General features: G+C 38.5%; 1 protein-coding gene across 4 annotated transcripts in view; it reads left to right on the top strand.

Annotated features, from left to right (window-relative positions):
* Positions 1–24,223, top strand: part of LOC109931990 (mitotic spindle assembly checkpoint protein MAD1-like) — a 645,529-nt gene that overhangs the window by 199,608 nt on the left and 421,698 nt on the right. For all 4 annotated transcript variants that reach the window (XM_048609842.1, XM_048609840.1, XM_048609841.1 and 1 more), the window contains exon 6: positions 19,948–20,038. In XM_048609842.1, the coding sequence (XP_048465799.1) occupies positions 19,948–20,038 (91 nt within the window). The remainder of the gene's footprint in view (positions 1–19,947; positions 20,039–24,223) is intronic.

Genomic DNA, 24,223 nt, shown 5'->3' with positions numbered 1-24,223 from the left:
TTAATGACAGTCTTTGTAAGTTTGCGTTTTTGTGTTAGTGATGTGGGTTTTCTGTATGTCTGAAGTTAATAATTAACTTGTGATTATTTCTATAACCATGGTGGTTTCTTTTAAAACAGTTCCTGTGGCTTGACTTTAGAATTAATGACTTTTTCTGCATAGTTTACTGAAGTTTTTCTATCTACTGGTCTACTTTACATTAGTTTGTACGTCGGCTGATATCTCATGCAGATGTGCTCCATTACTTCATAAGTTTGGCTGTCTGTAGTCCAAGGTGGTCTTTTCTGCACTTTCACCCCTGAATTCCAGCTGCCTTTTAGTCTTGGACTGCAGTTGCTTGCTGTTACAGCTTCCGTGATCCTATGCTAGCTGCAGTTGTTTAAATGTTTCCAGTTGTTAGCTGACTTGCCGAGTTGTTGTTTAAAAAGCAATGCTTTTAACGTAACTCACTTTATTTTGTCAAATTTCTCTGCTGCTTTCCCTTTCGATTTTTTCTATATTCTATTCTACTCTGCCATTTTAGATTATTACTGATCATCTACTTCAACACCCTAATCCCACACTATGCCTTATATCCCTTGATGTTATCAGTATCTAGAAAACTATCAATTTCTGTCTTGGAACTTAGTGACTGAACTTCTGTAGCCCTCTGGAGTAGAAATTTTCAGAGATTCACTACCTCTGAGTGAAGATAATGCTCCTTATTTCAGTTTGAAATGGCTTGCTTATTATTCTGAGATCTTACAGCCAATGGAACCAACTTGTCTGTGTTTCCTCCATCCATCTCTTTAAGAATTTTGTAAGTCTCTTGGAGATTGCCTGTCATTTTTCTAAGCTCTCGAGAACACAGACCTAGTTTTCTCAATCTCTCGTAAATCAGTGTCACCATCCCAGGAATCAGTCTGGTGAACCTCCGCTAAACTCCTGTGGCAAGTATATTCTTTCTCTAGCAGAGGAACCAGAACTAAACACAGTACTCCAAGTGCAGCTTCAGCATTGTTCTATACAGTTGAAACAAGACTTTCCTGCCCATGTACTCTAATCTTCTTGTGATAAAGGCTAATGCACCATTTGCCATTTGAATTGCTTGATGCGCCTGCATGCTCGGACTTTCAGTGACTGATAAAGAAGGATGCCTAAGTTTTTTTTTTGGATTTCAACATTTTCAAATCTCTGTCAAGAAATGAAATGCCCTGCACCTTTGTTCCTCTTATCACATTTATCAACATTATATTCCATTTGCCATGCTCTTGCCAACTCTTTAAACCTGTTTGAATCCCCTTGAAATCTCTTTGGATCTTTCTCACAATTCTTATTCCCAAATAAAAGCCAAAATATTGTGGATGCTAGAAATCTGAAATAATAACAAATCACAACAATTGGACACATAACATAAGCACTCTCTCCACAGATGCGCCCTGACCTGCTGAGTTTCTCTCGCATTTGCAGATTTTATTTCACATTCTCACCAAATTTTGTATTATGTGAAGAGTAGATGAAAATTCGGCTCCATTCAGATTAACCTCTTTGTATGCATTATCTTAGCAGCTTTGAGCTGGTTCTTTAAAAGTCACCTCTTTGACCATGTTTTTTGTTATATGTCTTATGTTTCTTGATATTAGCGTTTTGATACCATCCTATGGAGCACCATAAGATTATTTGGCTCCTTCAAAGGTACTATAGAAATGCCTTTGTTGTCGTGAATGTCTTCTTTCTGTCCTGTCTCAACTTGTGGTGAACGCTTTTCACAGAACCCCTTGAATGTTATTATACGGTATGGAAACAGACCCTTTGGTCTAAGTAGTCCACATCGATTTCTTACCCAAACTAAACTAATCCCACTTGCCTGCATTTAGCCCACATTTCTCCAACCCTTTCCTATACATATACTCATCCAAATGTATTTTAAATGTCATAACTGTACCTGCATCTACCATTTTCTCTGGCAGTTCATTCCACGTATGAACCACCCTCTGTGTAAAATGTTGCCCCGCTTGTCCTTTTTAAAACTTTCTCCTCCCACCTTAAAAATAAGACCCCTAGTTTTGAGCTTCCCCACCCTAGGGAAAAGATCCTTGCCATTCACATGGATTCAGATCTGAAGCGTTTGGAAATCCACATGTTTTAAGCAGTTAAAAGGAACTGTCCTCTTTGAAATTGACATACAGTGATACTACATTCGTAACGCAACCAGCATTTTGGTCTTATGTCTGGAAAGAGGAGAATTTGTTCATCCCTCTGAGGTATCAATAACCAAGACTGCTGTTTTTGTAACAGATCCTCTGTTAGAGATTTGCAGTGTCTCTGAGCAAAAGTATTTACAATGACAATGTAGTCCCCATGGTACTGGGAACCTTCCTCATTACAGGTCAGTGATGAATGTTAAAGTTGTTAGTTTACAGTATCATTTTATTATTGAATTTTCAGCAATTGTACTTTGATGTGCACCATCTTGCGTTATTTATCACATTATATGAGTTAGATTTCTTTTTCAACTCAAGCGAGTACTTTGTGGATACATTTGGCAGAATCTGACCAGTAATACTCACGAGTTGCAGTGCAGGAAGATAATTTGATTTGGCTATAAGAACGTTGTGGATGGTGTCAATATCTGTTGTGTTTTATAACCTGAGCGTCTTTAAAATTTTGTACAATATCAAACTTTTACTGATGAGTTGGGAACTTAAAATAATAATGACCATGTAATATAGTTGTGGGGGTGATGACCTAGTGGGATTATCGCTGGACTGTTAATCCAGAGACCCAGATAAGTATTTTGTTTTGTCTTGGCTGTGTTGTCCTAAATGGTGTCAAGCTTCTTGAGTGTTTTTGGAGCTGCACCCATCCAGACAAGTGAGGAGTATTCCATCACATTCCTGACTTGTGTTTTGTAGATGATGTGGAGGTGCCAGTGTTGGACTGAGTTTGAATTCAATAAATATCTGGAATTAAGAATCTAATGAGGACCTTGAATCCATTGTCGATAGCCAGAAAAACCCATCTGGTTCACTAATGCCCTTTAGGGAAGGAAACTGCCATCCTTACCTGGTCTGGCCTACATGTGACTCTAGACAATGTGACTCCACAGCAATGTGGTTGACTCTTAACTACCTGCTGGGCAATTAGGGATGGGAAATAAATGCTGCTTAGCCAGTGATGCCCGCATCCTGTGAATGAATAAAGAAAAAAAAGTTGCAATTTTCCCTGACATCTCTGTATATCACTTTTATGGTTTTATGTGTTTCCTACCCACACCAGCAATAATGCTTAAAAAGTATACTTAATTAGGTTTCAATGGCTTTGAGAGCCTGAGATCTCAAAAGAGTTAGGATATGCTGGTAAAGTTGCACAAAGCAGAGTGGGAGACCACTCTTGTTGGGCATAAACATTAGTATGGACCAGTTAGAATAAATAGCCTTTCCTCTTCTGCACATTTAGTATCTACTGTAACAAGCTCTTTCTAAATTTTAAAGCTGTCTTTTAGGCCATTTCCACAATTGGTACAAAAGCCCTTTTTTTTTATTCATTTGTGGGATATGGATGTCGCTGTCTGGTCAGCATTTATTGCTTGTCCCTAGTTGCCCTTGAAAAGGTTGTAGTGAGCTTCCTTCTTGAACTGCTGCAGTCCACTTGCTGTGGGTTCACCCAAAATGCCGTTCGGGAGGGAATCCCAGGATTTTGACCCAGCGACAGGGAAGGAACGGTGATATATTTCAAAGTCAGGATGGTGAGTGGCTTGGAGGGGAACTTGCAGGTGGTAGTGTTCCCATGTTTCAGCTGTCCTTGTCCTTCTAGATGGAAGTGGTCGTAAGTTTGGAAGATGCTGTCCAAAGATCTTTGGTGAATTTCTGCACTGCATTTTGTAGGAAGTACACACTTCTGCTACTGAGCATTGGTGGTGAACGGAGTGGCAGTTTGTGGATGTGGTGCCAATCAAGCAGGCTGTTTTGTCCTGAATGGTGTCAAGCTTCTTGAGCATTGTTGGAGCTGCACCTATCCAGACAAGTGGGGAGTATTCCATCACACTCCTGACTTGTGTGTTTTGTAGACGATGTGGAGGTGCCAGTGTTGGACTGGGGTGGATAAGGTCAAAAATCACATGACACCAGGTTATAGTCCCAACAGGTTAATTTGAAGAGACAAGCTTTCGGAGTTTCGCTCCTCCTTCAGGTGTCAGCGAGAGTGACATCAGATACAGAATTTATAAGCAAAAGATCAAAGGGTCATAGAACTGATGCGAATATGTTGAACAAACCTAAGATGGCTGTTAAATCTTTAATCAGTTAAGAAGGATTAATATGCAAATCCCAGAATTTCTTTCAAGTCACTGCCCTGAGATATCTGAAGGTTTTATAAGTTCCCTCAGTATACCAGAGGTAACATCCCAGGTCAGACAATGTGTTTTAGGTGTAAGGCCTCAAGGTCTTTGATCTTTTGCTTCTAAGTTCTGTGTCTGATGCCACATCTCTCACTGACACCTGAAGAAAGAGCAAGGCTCCGAAAGCTTGCGTCTTCAAATAAACCTGTTGGACTATAACCTGGTGTCGTATGACTTTTGACCTTCTAGATGATGGACAGGCTTTGCGGAGTCAGGAGGTGAATTACTCGCTGCAGTATTCCTAGCCTCTGATCTGCTCATGTAGCCACTGTGATAATGTGGCAGATCTAGTTGATTTTCTGCTCAATGGTAAACTAAAGGATGTTGCTAGTTGGGGTTCAGTGATGATAACACCGTTGAATGTCAAGGGGTGATGGTTAGATAGTTTCTTATTAGTTATGGTCATTGCTTGGCATTTGTGTAGCACAAATGTTACTTACCACTTGTCAGCCCAAGCCCAGATGTTGTCCAGCTCTTGTTGCATTTGAACATAGATTGCTTCTATTTGAGGAGTACTAAACATTGTGCAATCATCGGTGAGCATCCCCACTTCTGACGTAATGATGTAGGGAAAATCCTTGATGAAGCAGCTGGAGATGGTTGGCCCTACAACAATGCCTTGAGAAACTCCAGCAGAGATGTCCTGGAGCTGAGATGACTGATCTCCAACAACCATGACCATCTTCCTATGTGTCCAGTATAACTAGACAGCAGCAAAGAGTTTGCCCCCGATACCCACTGGTTTCAGTACTCTGTCGAATGTGGCCCTGATGTCAGGGGCTGTCACTCTCATTTCACTGCTGGACTTCAGCTCTTTTGTCTATATTTGAACCAAGGCTGTAATGAGGTCAAGAGCTGAATGGCCCTGGTAGAACCCAAACTGGCCATCAGTGTGCAAGTTAGTTCTGAGCATGTTGAAGACAGAAAGGACTGCAAATGCTGGAAGCTCGAGTCAAAAGATGTGGAGCTGGAAAAGCACAGGTCAGACAGCATCCGAAGAACAGGAAAGTCAATGTTTCGGGTCGGTCCCGAAGAAGGACCTCTGCTCCTCTGATGATTCTGACCTGCTGTGCTTTTCCAGCTTCACATTTATTTTTGAGCAGGTGCTTCTTGAAAGCACTGTTGATAATACCCATCATCACTTTACTGATGATAGAGAGGACTGATAGGGAACTTATTGGCTGTGTTGAATTTGTCATTCTTTTTATATATAGGAAATACTTGGGCAATTTTCCACATTGTTGGGTAGATGCCTGTGTTGTAACTGTACTGGAATAGCTTGGCTAGCGGAGCTGCAAGTTCTGGAGCACAAGTCCTCAGTACTGTTGCAGGAATGTTGTCAGGCCCATAGCCTTTTCAGTATCCAGTGCCTCCAACTATATGAGTAGTTGCCCACAATAGAAGGAAAATTCAGTTTGAAATGACCTAATAACTATTTTGTGAAACATTCTTCTCTTTCAATTTAATTTTATGTAGATCTCAGTGACAAGATGGCTATTTATATCCTTGTAATTAACAATGGCACAGAGCTGACATATACACAGCAAAGACAAATAGTGTTTCACTTTTGCATTTTGACCACTTGCAAGCTTTTAAAAAAACTTCTGAAGTGTTTTCACTTATTACTTGGATCATGGGTCGGGCATGTTATACCTGCATTATAATAAGATTTGCTGTAATAAGGTTAGCTAATATTTCTTTTTGCTGGTTTACTGCTGCAAATGACATTTTCTTGTGCTAGATTTTCCGAAAAGTGTCCATATCATGCCCCCATTTTAGTGAAAAGAGAAAAATCCAATCAGAGCTCCTTCAGAAATGCTGACCCATAGTTCCATTCTGACAGTTTTTTCATAGTATGGAACTAAGCCTGTTCACAGCAGTCACCTTCTGTATTCTGAAAATTAAAGATCCAAACAGGCACTTTGAAAGGTGCTGTCAAATTGTAAGTATATCAGGTAATTTTGATGTTAGCGTGCTGGGAGGACAGGTGGCTAAGAGATTGGGTGCAAGGTGGTAGGGCACTAAATGGGTAGGGGTTGGTGCCAGGGAAGTAGGTTGGCAGATGGGTACGTGGCAAAGGTGCCAGGGCTTAGGATGCTAGCGGGGTAGTGATTCAGATGCTAAGTGGCCAAGAGTCATATAAGTGATGTAGTGTTTGGAATAATTTGTGATGGATGAGAAAAATTCGGCCCAGCATTTATGGGGGGAGCACTGTGAGTTTGTGGTCTGGTCGGGCGAAGGGGGTCAGTGGGATGTAAATGGTCTGGTGCAAGTTTAGTTGGGGGTGTCTGAGGTAAGTAAGAAGTTTGTTTAAATGGTTACTTGGGAATTAGGTATTGAATAATCTCACTTTTCCTCAGCATTTACTTAATATCATTGGAATCCTTTGAATTCTCAAATTTGAGTTGAGACTTTTGGCAGATTCCAGGAGCTGCGGAATTGTCCAGCAGAATGCTCAATTTCCCGAGCTGTTCCTTCAGAGTGTTCCATGATGGAGGTTTTGCAGGGACACCATGCATAACTCCTATCTATACTGCAAGATCAACTGTCAGGCCATCAGAAAATTTGTTTCATTTTGCCTTTGTTTTGGTGCAACAATAATGAAATGAGTGTGACAACATTGCAATGCTGAAGATTTTGTTTCCTATTGATGCTAGGAAGTAGAGATTGGTAATGCACTAGGAAGGAAGTCACTGTACTTCAAGTCTAAAGAAAAACCATATTAATATTGAATTTTATTTTAAGTCTCCCTTTGTATTTGCAAGTGGCTTCTATTGCACAGAAAGGCTTAAGTGAATTGAAAACTGTGAGCCTTTAGTTTTCTTGGATTCTGTGTAAGTATTGTTTATGTAACCTTTTTTTAAAAAAGATGAACTCATAAAAACTTTTCTTTGTGTTTTATCCTTTGAACTATCACATTTCTCTTATAAATTCAAGAGAATTAAATAGAAGTGAATCATTTTCCTGCACCATTCTGTGCAGTCTATTAAAGTCATAACATCAAATTTCAAAGTTTATTAGCCCAATATCGTAGAGATAAAAAGTAATGGACATTGAGTATAAATTTGTAATCTCATTTTTGAGTTTCAAATGGCATTAAGCTGCATGAAAATCCCTCATGCTTTATAGCATCTTGTGAACACTGATAGTATTACATTTTAATCATTCGGATGAATTCAGTGGAGTTCAATGAGGTGATATTCTTTGCTGTGTTTTCTACCACTATGGTGTGTTTATTAATGTGTTGTGACATTCTTTGAGTTAATTGTGATTTAATTGCTTTGCCTGTGTACCTTAATAATTTATAGTTTATCACTGTGAAATAATTTTTACATCATACAAATCTGGAGCAAGCTAGTCCATCCTCTATGCAAGTGCTAATGGCAAGTAAAAGGGAGTACTGTTTTATAACGAGGTTCTTATACTTTGTAATATACAATCCATTATCAGAGTCACTAGGGGCCATTCAGGAGAAACTCCTTGACCCAGATAGTGACTAGAATGTGGCATTTGCTAAAAGTGAATAGCAAGGGTACATATAAGCCAAGGCCTGATACACGCATTAGGGAGAAGGGACAAGATGGCTAAATAAAGAGGGATGGGAAGAACCTCTTGTGAAAATATGCATTGGCAAAGTCCCAAAGTTGTGTCAGACACCCTGTTACTGTGCTGCAAATTCTATATAGCCACTGATTTATGGCAAATGAATATGTATTATCAAAATCTTTTGTGATCCAATTCAGCACCTCTGACTATTTCCCTTTAAACCGTAGATTATAGAACATAGCACAGTACAGGCCCTTCAGCCCACGATGTTGTGCCGAATTTATAATGTTACTTCACCAAGTAGTTTAAAAAAAAAACAACTTTGACCCATATAAACCTGGCATATAAAGAGGAAGGGTTTGGAAAGTGCAAACAGCTCTGGATAGATGTGTGATGTATAACTATTGTGGGGAAGACAGCTCTTGGATTCTTCAGCAATGGCAGGTTTTGTATTCAGTTGTTACAGGGAATAGTTTTGGCTTTAGGTAGAACTGAAGTCTGATGGTCTCCCAATGCACATTCTTCTCTTGTCTTTCTAAATTGGAGGTCACAGATTTGGGAAGTGCTGTTACAGAAATCATAATAAATTGTAGAGGGTACACATTATAACCAGCTTGCTTGGGTCATGGAGGGAATAAATGTTTTAGGTGTTTTGGATGAGGAACTGAACTATCTGGCGGCTTTGGCCTAAATGGTGTCCAGCTTTTTGAGTGTTGCTAGAGCTGCAGAAGATGCAGAGATACTTGTGACTTGGATATTGTAGGTGGTGATAAAAAACGTCATGTTTTATAGTAATCAGCTGTAAGCTGTATTTTTTTGTAATCAATTTACAAAGAATTATTAATTCTTTTATGTGAGCATCATTGCACCTTGATGGATCATGCAGTCAAGAGTAGTGCTCAAAACAAATCAAACCACTTCAGATGTTTCACTAAATATATATTTTTTAAAAGTGCTAGAGTTCTTTCATTCTGTGCTATAGTGTATTCTGGGATTCAGATGTCAGTTATAAATCATTTGCACTTCACTGCCATAATCAATGATGTTATTCAAATTCCTTAACTCGGATGCTATTCAGTGTTTTGTCCCAGCTATGTGTTACTCCCTAAACAGGGATGCTTATGTAACATAATCATTTCACTGAAAAATGGATATAGTTTTATAAACAAGTTTTCAAAATTCAAGATTCTAACTTTTTACTTATTCAATACAGGGAGTTCTGCTATAACGCGATAGTAGCATTCCTGCGCAACATTGCGATATAAAAAATCATGCGATAGAAATAAAGGGGCCTATGGGAAAAGTGGGATTGGGGCAGACCACCAAAAAATATCACTAAAAAGCCTAACACAAAGGATAGCGCAATTTGAATATATTTTTAACTCATACGTAATAATGAAATAAAAATAAATTGAACTCCTTATCTTGAAAAAGTGTCAAGATGACTTGATGGCGGAGGAGGTTTTGCGGTTGCTCTGTTGTTACTGCAAGAGCTGAGGGTCATCATCACCATCACCATCACCTTCAAGTGCAGTTGTGGTTACACGGTTAGGGCAAAAAATAATTAATCCTGAAATGGATGGCTGTGGTTCATTGTCTTCTGACCATTTCTTGGGGGTTGACTTAAAAAAGACATCCAGTTTTTGCTGTTTGGCCCTTTTTCTTCTTTCATAAAGAAGCTGTTCATAGGGTGCCAATTCCATGAATTGCCAACCTGTTGCATTCTGCATTGTGATTGTTGTCCTCTAAGAGCTGCCACTGCTCCTCAATTTCTCTCAGGATAGAAGACAAAACAGAAGTTGAAAGCTCTCATGGTGCTGCATTGTGGACTTCACTTGCTCCTTAGTGAGAAGTTGTTGTAGACCAGGTGTAGAGAGGTTTTCACAGTGGGACTTAAGCAGCTCTTCAGCATCCTCACTCTCCACTTCTTCAAATCTAACTTGTTTCGCAAGATCAACACAATGTTCTTTGATTCCTGGGAGCTCCTCTGATGGATCAAAGCTTTCTTCAAAATCTTGAAAAAAATTTGGGAGAAGCTTCTGCTAAGTCCTTAGTGACCTCTCCCCAGGCCTCTACGATAATGCCAATTGCATTCTTATGTTAAATCTCTTCCAAAATGGAAGAACACTGGACAAAGCCCACAAAACGATCATGTGATGCTCACGCATACTCCTCCGTGCACTGATGGAATCATGTTATAGCCAACACAAGTTCATATTTTAGAAGTGGTGTTGCCTTATTAGTCAGTCGCAGTATAGCCAATTCGTGTTGCTGGAACATGTGTTATAGCAGAAGTCCCTGTATATATGCATGCAAGCAGACTTGCTCTTGATCATCTAAAGGCTTCTCAGTTTCAGTGGAAATGTGGTAATTGTAGAATTTGGATTTGTGTTCTGGAGATGCTCCTTAGCAGCTCCATCAACATGACTTCAGCAAAATGAAGAATTCTGTGCTCGAAATCTCTTGGCTAAGATCAAATTTAGATTCAGGACTAAAAACTGAAAGAACTGTGGATGCTGTAGATCAGGAACAAAAACAATGTTGCTGGAAAAGCTCAGCAGTTCTGGCAGCATCTGTGAAGGTAAAAACAGTTAACTTTTTGGGTCCGGTTCTGAGGAAGGGTCACTGGACCCGAAACGTTAACTCTGTTTTCGCCTTCACAGATACTGCCAGACCTGCTGAGCTTTTCCAGCAACTTTGTTTTTGTTAGATTCAGGACTGCCATTTTCATTGGGAAATCTTGGTGTAGCTGGATAACATCGGTTTGGAGTACAGAATGCATTAGTATAGTGGGTATTATGCCTGTGATGTCTCTGTTTGAAAAATTCTCCAAGTTCAAAATGAAATGAAGCGCAGCATGTTCGCACCCAATTTTAAGGTTCATTATACATTCATATTTTTTCTAGATGAATTGAAAAATCATTTTAGCAAACAGCTTTACAAGAACATTTTTACCTTTGTTCACTACTGGGATGTCAGCATCTCTGGAAGAGCAACAGTTATGACTCATACCTAATAGGTATTGAGAAAGTGGTTTTGAGGTAGATCTGTGAACTGCTGAAGTTGCACGGTGAAGGTGTTGTGTAATACTGCAATTCTTATTGCAACTCTCCCTTAGTACTACCTCTTCAGTGCAATACTGCCCCTTCAGTGCAACTATTGGTTGAGATGTTGCTCCTTGGCTGTAAGCTGCACCAATATTTAGGAAGATTCTTAATGAGGATTAGGTGCCAAATTCATAATGGTGACACAGAAATCAATGATGTTGATTTAGCTGGAGAGCTAAATCATTTCAGTTTGCCACATTCAGGGGCTCGTCTAATCTCCAACAGCTGGAATTTAACATGGCAGTTTCAGAGCAGCTTCTTTGACTTTCCTCTTATGAGCAATTATGTCATCAGGATTGGGCAATTCTGAGGTTAAATATATACACTATCTATCATTCTTTTGAGCTTATCAATATAGCGGTTGGAGATTCTGTGTTGATGAAACATGTTCTTAGGTTGAGGTTGATGCTTTTAAAATCGGTCAGGGTTATGATGTTCAGAGATAGTAGGAACTGCAGATGCTGGAGAATCTGAGATAACAAGGTGTAGAGCTGGATGAACACAGCAGGCCAAGCAGCATCAGAGGGGCAGGAAAGCTGATGTTTCGGGATTAAACCCTTCTGAAGAAGGGTATTTGGTACCAATATCTGTCGCACAGGAAGAGGACACCATAATGGACATCTTGAAAAGAAACTAATATTGAATTGTCATCTCACCAGATTTTACGTAAGGAATATGACTACAATATGAAGCACATATTGGCACTAAAAGCTGATAAATTCTCAGGACCAACTGATTTTCACAGGATTTTAATGGAAGTATGTGAAAAACATTACAGCTGCCCTAACTATGATCTTTCTAAATTCTGTCAATTTTGCACTGTTTCTTAAATGGGAAAATCATACACATCAGTCTGGTGTTTGAGAAAGGTGAAAGAAAAAAAAACTTAAGCATAAACTTAGCCTAACATCTGTTCCTGGTAAATTGCTGATCTATAATGACTGATGTAGTGGACAGCAGAATGACTAAAATGACTATAGCAAGATGCTATTTGTATGTACTTCACAGAACACATTGCTCTAAGCTAAAGTTGAAGCTCATAGACCTGAGGGGAGTTATATACTTGGTTAGGAAATCAGCTGAGATGCATGAGACAGAGTACAGGGACAGTTAGCAGGAGTCATTTGACTACTGCATGCCAGTTACTTTTGTTCAGGCCTTGACCATTCTCCATATTTATTAATGACTTGGGGGATGAATGAGAGAACATTGCAACCGGGTTTACTAATGACACAGACAGCATTGTGAGCAACATGGATAGAAGCATAAAATTACAAAGAGTCATTGACAGATTAAGTGAATGAGCATACTTTGGTTGCATTCCTTGGAATTTAGAAGTTATGGAGTGATTTGATCAAAGGTTTGATGATGTGGAGACAGACAGCCAAACTAAATTAGCCTTTCTACTCTGCGTTTGCAACACAATAACATTAAAACTGTCAAAGACCCCCAATAGCTATTCGAATAGTTCCTAACTCCAGTGGTAATAGACTTTGTAAATAACGAACTCAATACATTTGGTTTTGTGTCTTAAACAAAGACTTAATGATTTATTAAATACACTATAACTTAAGCAAGAAAAATTAAACTATGAGGTAATCTAATTAATGACAATGGTTTAAACCCGAAACATCTGTTTTTAGCCTCAGTCATACAAAAGACAGACAATCAAAATTAGTTAAGAGCTAAATAAAAGGAAGTAACAAAACAGACCAAATAACTTGAATAGTTTCCAGTGCAGGCATAGACGTGGACTCCCTGGTTGTTTTCTGGAAATGTCGAGCAGGGTCACCTTTTCAGTTCACGTCTTTCTACTCTTTGGGCTTCTGGAAGCTGGTGTGGGAGTTTAGGTAAGGAGTTTTCCAATGTTCATCCCCTCTCAGCAGCAGCCAAAGCCATCCATCAGGAAATATAGTTCAGAAAAACTCCAACCTCTGGTCCTACTCTGAAAGATTGACCGTCTTTTCCTAAAGCCTTAATTAGCATTCAACATCTGTTTAAACATGTGGTCTGTTTCACGTTTGCCAGGTACTGACCTGATTAATAGCCAACTTCTTCTGTTTGTTTAGAGAGTGCCCTTCCTGGAGTTGCTGTGTCTGCAAAAACCCTTTCAATCAAGAAGCAGCCTGCAATTAATCTGCAGGCTTGGCCTCTCAGAAATAACCTTGTTTGGTCTGTTCTTTTCCTTTTACCATAAGCTGTTTTAAAGTCCACAAGTCATCTTCAGCTCACAATTCCCAGTTCACAGCTCCAAATCAAAACTGATAAAAGAATAAAAATAAAAATAATGAAAAATCAGCGAGGGTTCTAGCAAAAGATAGAAATAATGTATCATTCTGAAGAAAGGTCACTGAACTTGAAACATTAACTCTGCTTTCTATGCACAGATGTTGCCAGACTTGCTGAGATTTTCCAGCAATTTCTGTTTTTGTTTCTGATTTCCAGGATCTGCAGTTTTCTTTGATTTTTTTAAGAAAATATTTCTATCTGTGTGTTAGGTTCTCCTCTGTGGGAAGGCACTACATTTTCTGTACATTTGAATGTTTTACATACAAGTAGACTGATTTCGGAGCAAATTTGGAGAGATTGAGGTGTAATTAAAGTACCACATGACATGGTTTCATTCAAGCAATTTAGCACAATATAAAAGAGATGGTCACAGGGAGTGGAAAAGCTGTGGTGTAAGATTTTGATTTTGGAGACCACAGAGACGTAATATAGGCAGTCAATCAATCATAAGGTGTTTTCAGATTGTTAATTAGTTTTGATTAGATATAATACATCAAAAAAGTATGCCACCTCTGATGATTGAGGACAGTTTACTGATAACCTGAGGATGAGCAGTGGTTGACCGAGCACATCAATTTCATTAAAGTTGTGAAGTCAGCACACTGCTTCCCCTCCCTTTTTTCACGCATCTTCCATCTGAAGAAAACAGCTACTTAACGAGCACTGCCTTCTGATGACTGCCCTCTCACTGAGCGCTTGTCAATATGCCATTCTCAGGGGCTGGTAGTTTATACAATGTTGGTCGCCTGTTTGAGTCCTTCTAGCCAATGGACACTGGATGATTACTCAGGACTTCTGAATAATCATTGTCGTCTTGCCTACCTTCATTTTAAGGTTAGTTTTCATTCTACTTGGGAGCAAAACTTTTCATAAGCATTGCATTGATAATAGGTGTCAGATAGTTCTTTGATGCCAGTTCCATGGAACATAGTGGCCCCTACTGTTACCTTTCATTTATCATTGTTTGTTGGAAGTTGTTTATGTTTGAACAAAGCAGATAACCGCTGTAGCAGCAGTTTTATAAAATCTTACAACAGTCAGAACATATGAGAAAATGCTGCACAAATTTAAAAGATCCACATTTCTAAGACTGGTGACGTGATAGGTTGTGATGGCAGAATGCCAATCAAATTATTAAGGTTCAATCATCATGGTCAATCAGAAATAATTACAGAATCCCTACAGCCTGAACTGCCGATTGAAGTAAATAATACAGCTTGTGCCTGAAATGCTTGAGTTTTGTTTTGAAAGCCCTGAGTGTGAAATTTAAAACTCACGTGGTAGAACTGTCATATCTTCTAGCCTGTTGTCTGGAGTGGGTATGATATATAAAATACAGGGACTAGTGAATGCAGGTAAATGATAATTGCAGGATATGTCAGTACATTTTCCTACATGTTTGCATAGTGTTTGAACATTCAGGATGACGGCCAAGATGTTGATGGATTGGCAGGATGGGATAGAAGTGGAGTGTAAGGAAGCAAATACTCATGGTGACAGTTGTGTCAGAAAACAACTGTGTAATCAGAAAGTGCCTCCAATAGTGCAAGTAGCAGATTACAATGGGTCCCAGCAGGTGCAAAGGTGGAAGTGGTGGTTGGAGGTTGAATAGTTGAACAGTGAAATAAAGTCACAGAATAGTTTTATGACAGAACTAGAAATAAAAGTACTTATGATGATGAGATTTTGGGACAGCCAATAGCTGAGGATGACCAAATAAGAAGCAAAACAAAAAGTGTTTGTAGTTCATTCTGAGGTACCAGGTAAGGGACAATGAGCTTTTTAACGTAGGTAAATTCACATTGATAATGTCCATCTAGATCGGAATTATAAGGCAAGTCCTATAAGACTTGCTAAGATAAGGTTGGTTGCAATGGCTTTTGAAGAATGACTTAAGTAATATAGATGTTAGAGAGATTCTTGCAGTGCTCAAAAGGTCATCTTAAAAATCTATTCGCTCTTTTGGCTCAGATAATGGGAGTGTAGTTCGCTCAGCATAAAAGTCTTATTTCTGTAGAGCAATATGATTCACACAAACTTCTTTCTGAGAAGTGTCACCCCGCAGAAATCTTTCAACACATTTTCCGTGGAACTGCAGGTCAATTGGAATAAAAAGTACGTTTCTGAAATTAATTTTCAGAAGCAGTTTTTGAACTCTTCAAAGATGCAGCAGATACAGAAAGAGAGCTGCGGAAACTGAATAGATTCATTTATAGACATTGGATATAATTTTCCAAAATTCCTAACTATCTGGATGAGTGGCAATGGATTGGAAAATATCAAATGTAACATTAATAATCAAAAAAGGAGAAAAACAGAAACAGGGAATTATAGGCCACTTAAACTAACACTTGTTAAAGAGAAGTTGCTAGAATCTGTTATTAAGAAGCTTACTAGAAGGTAGACTTGTGAAAAGAAAAGAATATTCAGTTTGTTAGATTTTTTTGAAGCAGTAACATGCAGGGTGGCTAAAGGGGAACTCGTATTTATGGTGTACCTGGATTTTCAAGAGACATTTGATAAGGTGCCAGTCAGATGTTACTGCATAAGATAAGAGCACATGTCCTAGTGCATATTTTATTAGCATGGATAAAGGATTGATTAGCTAGCAGGAAGAAGAGAGTGTACTTTTTTCAGGTGGACATGCTGTCTCTAGTGGAGTGCCATAGGAATTGGTGCTGGGCCCTCAATTATTTATAATCTGTAAAATATCAATGACTTTGCTGAAGGGACTGAATTTGCTGATGATATCAAGACAGCTAGGAAAGTAAGTTGACAAAAAGAGGTGGAAAGTCTTCAAAAAATATATGGATATTCCTGGAAGCAGTTCACAGAATGTTCTCTTGACCCATTCTCATGATGAAAGGCTTTGTTTATGAAGAAAGGTTGGATAGGTAGGGCTTATATCCACTGGAGTTTAAAAGAACAAGAGTTGATCTTTTTGAAATGTGTTATGAAGTTGTTTCATGTTTAATATTTTGTGAGCACTTGAGTTTGAAGGATTGTCAAAATGCATGGATTTTTTGGAAAACTTTTTAAACAAGGCTTTTGGAAATTATGTGACTTGTGGTAAGTTTGGGAAGTTGGTAATGTAGTGATATTGTCAGTGAACTAATAATCCAGAGACCCAGGCTAATGTTCTGGAGACATGGGTTTGAATCCCACCATGACAGAAGATAAAATATGAATCAATGAAAATCTGGAACAAATCCTCATCGAATAGCAACCCTGTAACTATTGTTAATTGTTGTAAACTCTCATCTGTTTAACTAATACCTTGAAGAAAACTGCCATCCCTACCAGGCCTGGCCTACATATGACTCCAGACCTACAGCAAGAGGTTGACTTTCAAGTGACCTGCTAGGGTCAGCTCAAAGGGCAATCAGTTCAAGCAACATCCAGGGATGTGCACTAAATGTTGGCCCAGCCAATGAAGCACATATTCCATGTACAAATGAAGAAGATTGCTACCCTTGATTGCTTGAACATAGTTCAGAAAACCTGGGTTTTATGACTATCCTGTTTGAGGAGTATTTGCAGCCTCGGAGCTTCTGTTTTGAAGTTAAGTTGGAAAAAGCCTACTGCTGGCAAATGGGACGAGATTTATTTATGATATCTGGTCGGCATGGACAAGTTGGACCGAAGGGTCTGTTTCCATGCTGTACATCTCTATGATTCTGCTGAACAAGCTGCTTAGCTCATATCTGTTGTTTCTGAAGAAGTGAATTCCTTGCAAGACCTGATTGTTCTTTTAGACGATAGTGAATGAAAGAACTTCTCAGCGTTCTATTTCCTGAGCAAGTTGTGATCACCAGATTGACAGATTTTAGAACATTCCACACCTTTCCCTTGCACTTTGGAGAATAACTACCCTGGATTTTCTTTATTGAGTTTTCTTTTTAAATGAATCTTTACAGAGAGAAGATACATTTTCTTTTTACCTAAAGTGTTTCTGCGTGTTTTACTTTATTTAGAAGGTTATAACAGTTATATTTTCATATTACAAAATCATGTGTGTTAACCAGTTCTACATCTCTGTTGGATGGGTTTTTGTTTTATGATAAATTGATAATTTTGTGTTTACTGAGGAAATCTGTTTGATCTTTTCATTCTAAGCCTAATACTGAGAAAGCATACTCTGGGACTTGGGCAAAATATTGTTATATTTATGTTGTGACCTGTGGAGTAGTGGGACTAGAGAAAGACAGTGCACTCCTCCCATCTCTGTTGCAGTGTGTATAGGATGCTGAGGGGATTTGATCAGGTAGATACTGTGAGGATGTTGTCTGTTGTGGAGGAGATTAGGACTAGCATTATAATTTAAAAACAAAAGGTCTCCCTTTTAAGATGAATTAAAAGAATTTCTTTTCTCCCTGAAGCTTGTTAGTAAGTGGAATTCTCTTCTGCAAATAGTAGTGGAAGGTAACTCAACAAATTTATTTAAGTACGAATTAGACTTTTTTAAAAAAAGGGAATTGAGATTTATAGGGAGCAGAAGAGAAAATGGTGGTGATACTACAGTGAAAATTCCATAATCTTATTGAATGATGCAGCAGGCTTGAAGGGTTGAATGACCTAATCCTGCTCTCAAGTCTTATACTCCTGTGTATGGCCTGCATGATATCTCTGAGGTATGGGAAAGATCTGTTTTTTGCAGAAACTAGGTTGTGCTCAATGAAAAATAGCTCCCTTAATGCTGGAAATGCATAAAGATAAACTTACAGGCATCTTCGTGATGCAAGTTGATGTTTTTTTATGGGGTGGTACCATGAAATTAGAGATGTGTTATTAATAAGGCAATACATAATTTAAAATAGGGAATCAGATTTATGTGTTTGGTTAAATATTAAGCAAGGTAGGTCTTCAATAATTACATACCAACAATTCTATTTAGAAATTGTTGCTGCCATTCTGCTTAATTACATGAGGCCATTACAGCAGTATGATGTAATATCGAAGAGACAGAGAAACAATAAAACCTGATTAGTCTGTTGAACTGATTGTGCAGTTATGCTGGACAGCTTGCCAGTTTTGATGCATTGATGTTAAGTTCGACAACAAAACACTTCGAGATAGACAATATTTTAAAGGGTTGAATAAAACATTAAGCAAATTGGACGTGAATAAATGTGCAATTTAGCTGCCTACAGATGGGAACCTAAGAATTTGAAGCTATCCAATGTTAGTGATATTACAAATGCTAGTCTCAATGAATATTCTAGTGCAGCTGGTTTCATAATATTTCTGAACAGTGTGTGTGAAATGTTGCCCACTTTAGAAACCAACAAAATTGGTTTGTTGGAATGTTTGTTAGAGGTACTTTGGCAGCTGAAATATTTGCTTTTGTGAATGTGGAATTCTATTTTTTCAAATATTTTAAGAGGCATTCTTTGCAATGAACAATCAAAAGATAGTATCCTTGATAAATGGTATGTCTGTTATAGTATGTTGTCATGTACGCTCTTGCAGAGAATAAGTGCGAAAAGATTACAGGTTGAATTTGCTGGCTTGGAACAAATAATTATTGAGAAAGGAAATCACAAATAAATGCAAGTCGTTAACTTTTGTTCACAAAACAAGATGCATGTATGAAGAAATTCCTTCTTGAGAGTCCTTGAGGAGAAGCTACTTTAAAAGTATGTACAGAACATAAAAATCATTGATTTAAGTTATGAAGCTCTTGTGATACATATAAATGTTTTATTTACTTAATGATGAATAAGGGAATCTGCTAATATTATGCAAATGGTGGGCATTAATTGGGGGTTCACCTGTTCCTCCAAATGAAGTAACAAATTGAAATCGACTTTTGGGATGGGAGATGCAGACTTGTAAAGTGTAGTTGAGGTCCCAGTACTATGCCTGCGGCTATCCACTGATTACAGTTTGCCAACCTGAAAATGATATATCCCAGCTCTTTGCTAAGTTAGCTAATCCATGCTAATACATTAAACCTAAACACTGTAAGCTCCAATCTGCATGGTAATCTTTTCTGTTGGCACTTTATTGAGTGTCTTTTGGGTATCCCACAACGTTGCATTTACTGATATTACTTGATCAATCTTGCTTATTACTTCCTCATTTGAAGTCTCCGTTCCTCTGGCTGAACATACAGTTTCTCTAACACATTTAAGAGCAGGGTTAGACTTTGGTTTGCATCCTTCTCATTTTATGTTGGTTTTCCATTTGTTGTACAAATACACAGAGATTTAACGTCCCTGTCCTATGGGAGGCCATGTGTCTGTTTTGTATTAGATATATGTAGCAACAAAATACATTTTTAAAGGTAAATTTACATTTCACTGAATCACTTTGAATTTGCCTCCTCAGTTAGATTTCTGACATTACAAAAATCAAGTCTATGTTTTCATGATTGTAATGCAACTTATCAGTGAATATAAAAACTGAAAGAACTGCGAATGCTGTAAATCAGGAACAAAAACAAAGTTGCTGGAAAAGCTCAGCAGGTCTGGCAGCATCTGTGAAGAAAAAATCAGTTAACGTTTCGGGTCTGGTGACCCCCACAGATGCTGCCAGACCTGCTGAGCTGTTAGTAGTGAATATGTTAGCTTTGAAAGAAGAGCAGAAAGCCCCACTGATGGTCAAATGTCCACTGCTTTGTTGCAGACAGAAGATTGAAGAGCTGGAGGCTGAGAGAAGCCGTCTTGACAAAGCGAACAAGGACTTGGAAATGAAACTGGAGCGATACATCCTTCAGGTACAGGCATCTGAGATTTTGGTTGGGTTCACCATTGTATCATGAGCATCTATTGATTCAGAGATAGCTGGGGGAATCACTTTGGTGTCAGTAGTGGGAAATACTCACTTGTGGTTATAAAGTAGGTTCATTCTACTCAGGAGGTATTCAAAATCAGTCACTGGAAGAGAAAAATAGTGAATCACATTATCACAACTAAGCTGAGAACATTTTTCTTACGCAACAAGTTATGATCTGGAATGTACTTCCATAATGTACGGTGGATGCAGATTTAATACAAACTTTGAAGAGGAAATTGGATAAATTCTTGCAGGGAAAGAAATTCAGTGCTATGGAGATGAATTGGATTGCTTTATCAGAGAGATACCAAAGGCCTGATGGCATAAAGAATTTCTTTTGGAGTTGTAATGTTCTGTGGTCCAATTCCATCATCCTGTTCTGTGATTTTAAATTAATTACTTCCTTATTTTTAGAAGGAAAACATTTAGTGTTACGCCATTTACCACAGCTAAATTTTGCTTTGATTTCCCAACTAATTGTATCAGTTTATTGTAAAACATCCATGTATAAGCTTTGAGTCACTCTGCCAACATCATGAATCGCAAGTGTGAAATGTATATTTAAAAGAAAGCAATTTCACATTATTTTGTTTTCTGACCTGAAGCCTTTTGTACTGTCCTGCCTTGAATGCATATATACTATTCCGTAAATGTGACCTGCCAACTAAATCAAATGCAGCTGGAGGGTAGAATTTCACATTGTGCCTGCATGTTGTACTATGAAGACCACTGACTGAAGAATCTGTTTACATATTTGGATATATTTTAATGTCAGTTTCTGTAGTTGTTATGCTTCTGCTTTAAAAACTTAGTTCAAGTCTCACTCCAGGAACTGACCACATTGTGTCAATTGAAATTCGGTGCAGCACTGAGGGGTACTACATTGTTGAACATGTTGCGATGGTATGCCTATTAGTTTTCCTATTTTTCTTGCAATGATAGTGACGACACTTCTGAAATAATTCATTGGCTCTGAATTAAATGGGAATTTGGTGCTTTTTGAATGCACGTGTCTTTTCTATGTAGTGTGAGATTTCTGAAGAAGGGTCTAGGCCCGAAACGTCAGCCTTCCTGCTCCTCTGATGCTGCTTGGCCTGCTGTGTTCATCCAGCTGTACACCTTGTTGTCTGAGATTTTGTATGATGTATTTGGTATTTCAGCTTATTTTCTTATTTCATATTGTTTTCTTCCTCACAAGCCAGAAAGGTTTTGAAACACAAAAGAAAATTACTGTGTATAGTAGAAATTTTGTTAGGCAGCGCAGTATCTCTCCACAGATTCAGCCCGTGTATTTCCAGCACTTTCTGCTTTTATGTAAGGTTTCAATGTATTTTTTGAAATTGGAATCTTTTAGGTTCATACACTCATACAGCTTGGAAACAGACCGTTCAGTCCAACTTGTCCATGCCGACCAAGTTTCCCGAACTAAACTAACCTCACTTGCCTGCATTTCGCCCGTATCCCTATAAACCTTTCCTATTATTCTACCTATCCAAATGTCTTCTAAATGTTGTAACTGCACCTGCATCTACCACTTCCTCTGTCAGATCATTCTACATACGAACCACCTTCTGTGTGAAAAAGTTGCCCCTCATGTTCCTTTTAAATCTTTGTCCCTCACTTTTAAATATGTCCTTTAGTTTTGAACTCTCCCACCCTAGGAGAAAGACCTTTGCAATGCACCTTATTTATGCGCCTCGTGATTTTATAAACCTCTGTAAGGTCAACTCTCACATCCTCCGCTTCAGTGAAAAAAGTCCCAGTCTATCCAGCCTCTCCCTATAACTCAAGCTGTCTAATCCTAAGAACACCCTTGTAAATCTTTTCTGCAGCCTGTTGAATTTAATCATAATATTCCTATAGCAGGACGACCAGATCTGTGCACAGTACTCCAAAAGTGACCTCATCAATGTCCTGTACAACCGCAACATAATGTCCCAACTCCTATACTCAATGGTGTGAGCAATGAAGGCAAGTGTGTTAAACGTCTTCTTAACCAACCCATCTATCTGTACACAACTATCAAAGAACTATATACTTGAACCCCTAGGTCTCTCTGTTTGACAACACTTCCCAGTGCCCTATCATTAAATGTGTAAGTCCTGAACTTGTTCATGTTACCAAAATGCAACAGCTCGCGTTTGTCCAAATTAAACTCAGTCTGCTATTCCTCAGCCCATTGGTCCAATTGATCAAGATCCCTTTGTAATCTTAGATTACCTTCTTCAATGTCCACTATACAACCTGTTTTGGTGTCCTCCACAAAATTACAGACCATTGTTCCTAAATTCTCATCTAAATTGTTAATATAAATGACAAACAACAGTGGGCCCAGCAACGATCCTTGTGGAACACTGCTGATAATGGGCCTCCAGTCCATGAAAACTCTCCTCCACCACCATCTGTCTCCTACCATCAAGCTAATTTTGTGTCCAAATTGGCAGGCTCTCCCTGAATCCCATGTGACCTAAATTTACTAAACAATCTACCATGTAGAACCTTGTCATAGAGTTTATTAAAGTCCATGTAGACAATGTCTACCCCTCTGCCCTCCTGTATCTTCTTGGTCAAGTCCTCAAAAAACTCAGTCAACTTTGTGAGATATGATTTCCCTCAATTGTGAGATACAATGCTAACTATTCCTAATCAGTCCTTGCTTCTGTAAGTTCTATCTCTCAAAATCTCCTCTAACAACTTACCCACCACTGATGTCAGATTCACCAGTCTATAGTTCTCAAGCTTCTTCTTGCAGCCTTTCTTAAATAAAGACACAACGTTACGCATCCTGTGGCACCTCATCTGTAGCTGTAAATGATACAAATATCTATGATAAGGTTCCCACAATTTCTTCCCTCGCGTCCCAGAAAGTCCTGAGATACACCTGATCATGTCCCAGAGATTTATCCATCTTTGTTTTTTTAAGAGTTCTAGCAACACCTCTTCTGTAATGTTGACTGCTTTCAAGACACCAATATTTATTTCCCCAGCCTCCCTGACTTTGCCTACTGTAAATGGTGACAATAAATATTCATTCAGTATCTCTCATCTCCTATGATTCCACACAAAGATGGCCTTGTTGACCTTTAAGGGGCCCTAATGTCTCTGTAGTTGCTCTTTTGCTCTTAATGTACTTGTAGAATCTGTTTGAATTATCCTTAACCTTATTTCCCAGGCTATCTCATATCCCATTTTTGCTCTCCTGAGTTCCCTCTTAATAACGTTCCTCCTCCCCTTATATATTCTTCAAGGGGTTCACTTGATCCCAGTTGTCTATATCTGACACATGCCTCCTTCCTATTCTTGAGCAAAGCCTAATATCTTTATTCATCCATTGTTCCTTACTTCTACCAGCCTTACTCTAGACTCTTAACAGGAACATACTGCCTCTGAACTCTTGTTATCTCACTGTTGAAAGCCTCCCACTTGCCCCTTTACTTGTGCACAGACCAGCCCAATCAAATTTTGAAAGTAATTGTCTCATACCGTCAAAATTGGCCTTACTGCAATTAAGAGCTTTAACTTTTATCCAAGACCTATCCTTTTTCATAACTCTTTTTTAAGCTAATATAATTATGATCACTGGTCCCAAAGTGCATCCCCACCAACACTTCAGTCACTAGCCCTGACTTATTTCCCAGGAGAAGGTCAGGCTCTGCTCCTTATCCAGCATGACCCTTCATTTATCTTGCATTTGACTCTCTCAGTACCTTTCATAGAAGATAAGTACAGAATGATCTTCTATCAGTTCAATCCTTGACCCTGACAATCACAGACATTTTGGGAAAAAAATTGCAGAATGTCTGCTTTTTTAATGATATTGCATTGTCCATGGATAAATGTTCATATTTGTAAACATTTAGAAAATCTCCCATTTGAACTTATGACAGAAAAGCAATAGATTCACGATAGCCCATGACGTGAGGCCTATTGATTTAATGTCAACAACTATTGAGGCAATATCCATTTTTTTAACCTATATCAAGGGAAGAGTTTGCTGTGTCAGTTCGTACAAAAGGACAAAAGACAGCATGTAGCTTTTCTGGTACTGAGCATTAGTAGACAGACTTAGCAGTGAGCATTTGTTTAATTGTTGAGCTCAAAAAATAAAGATTAAAGTTGGTGTGAA

This window comes from Rhincodon typus, chromosome 21 (genome assembly GCF_021869965.1).
Source record: "Rhincodon typus isolate 14 chromosome 21, sRhiTyp1.1, whole genome shotgun sequence".
In the NCBI taxonomy this organism is placed as follows: Eukaryota; Metazoa; Chordata; class Chondrichthyes; order Orectolobiformes; family Rhincodontidae; genus Rhincodon; species Rhincodon typus.
Note: the sequence above shows the minus strand (reverse complement) of the source record. Positions and strands in the feature narration are given on the sequence as shown.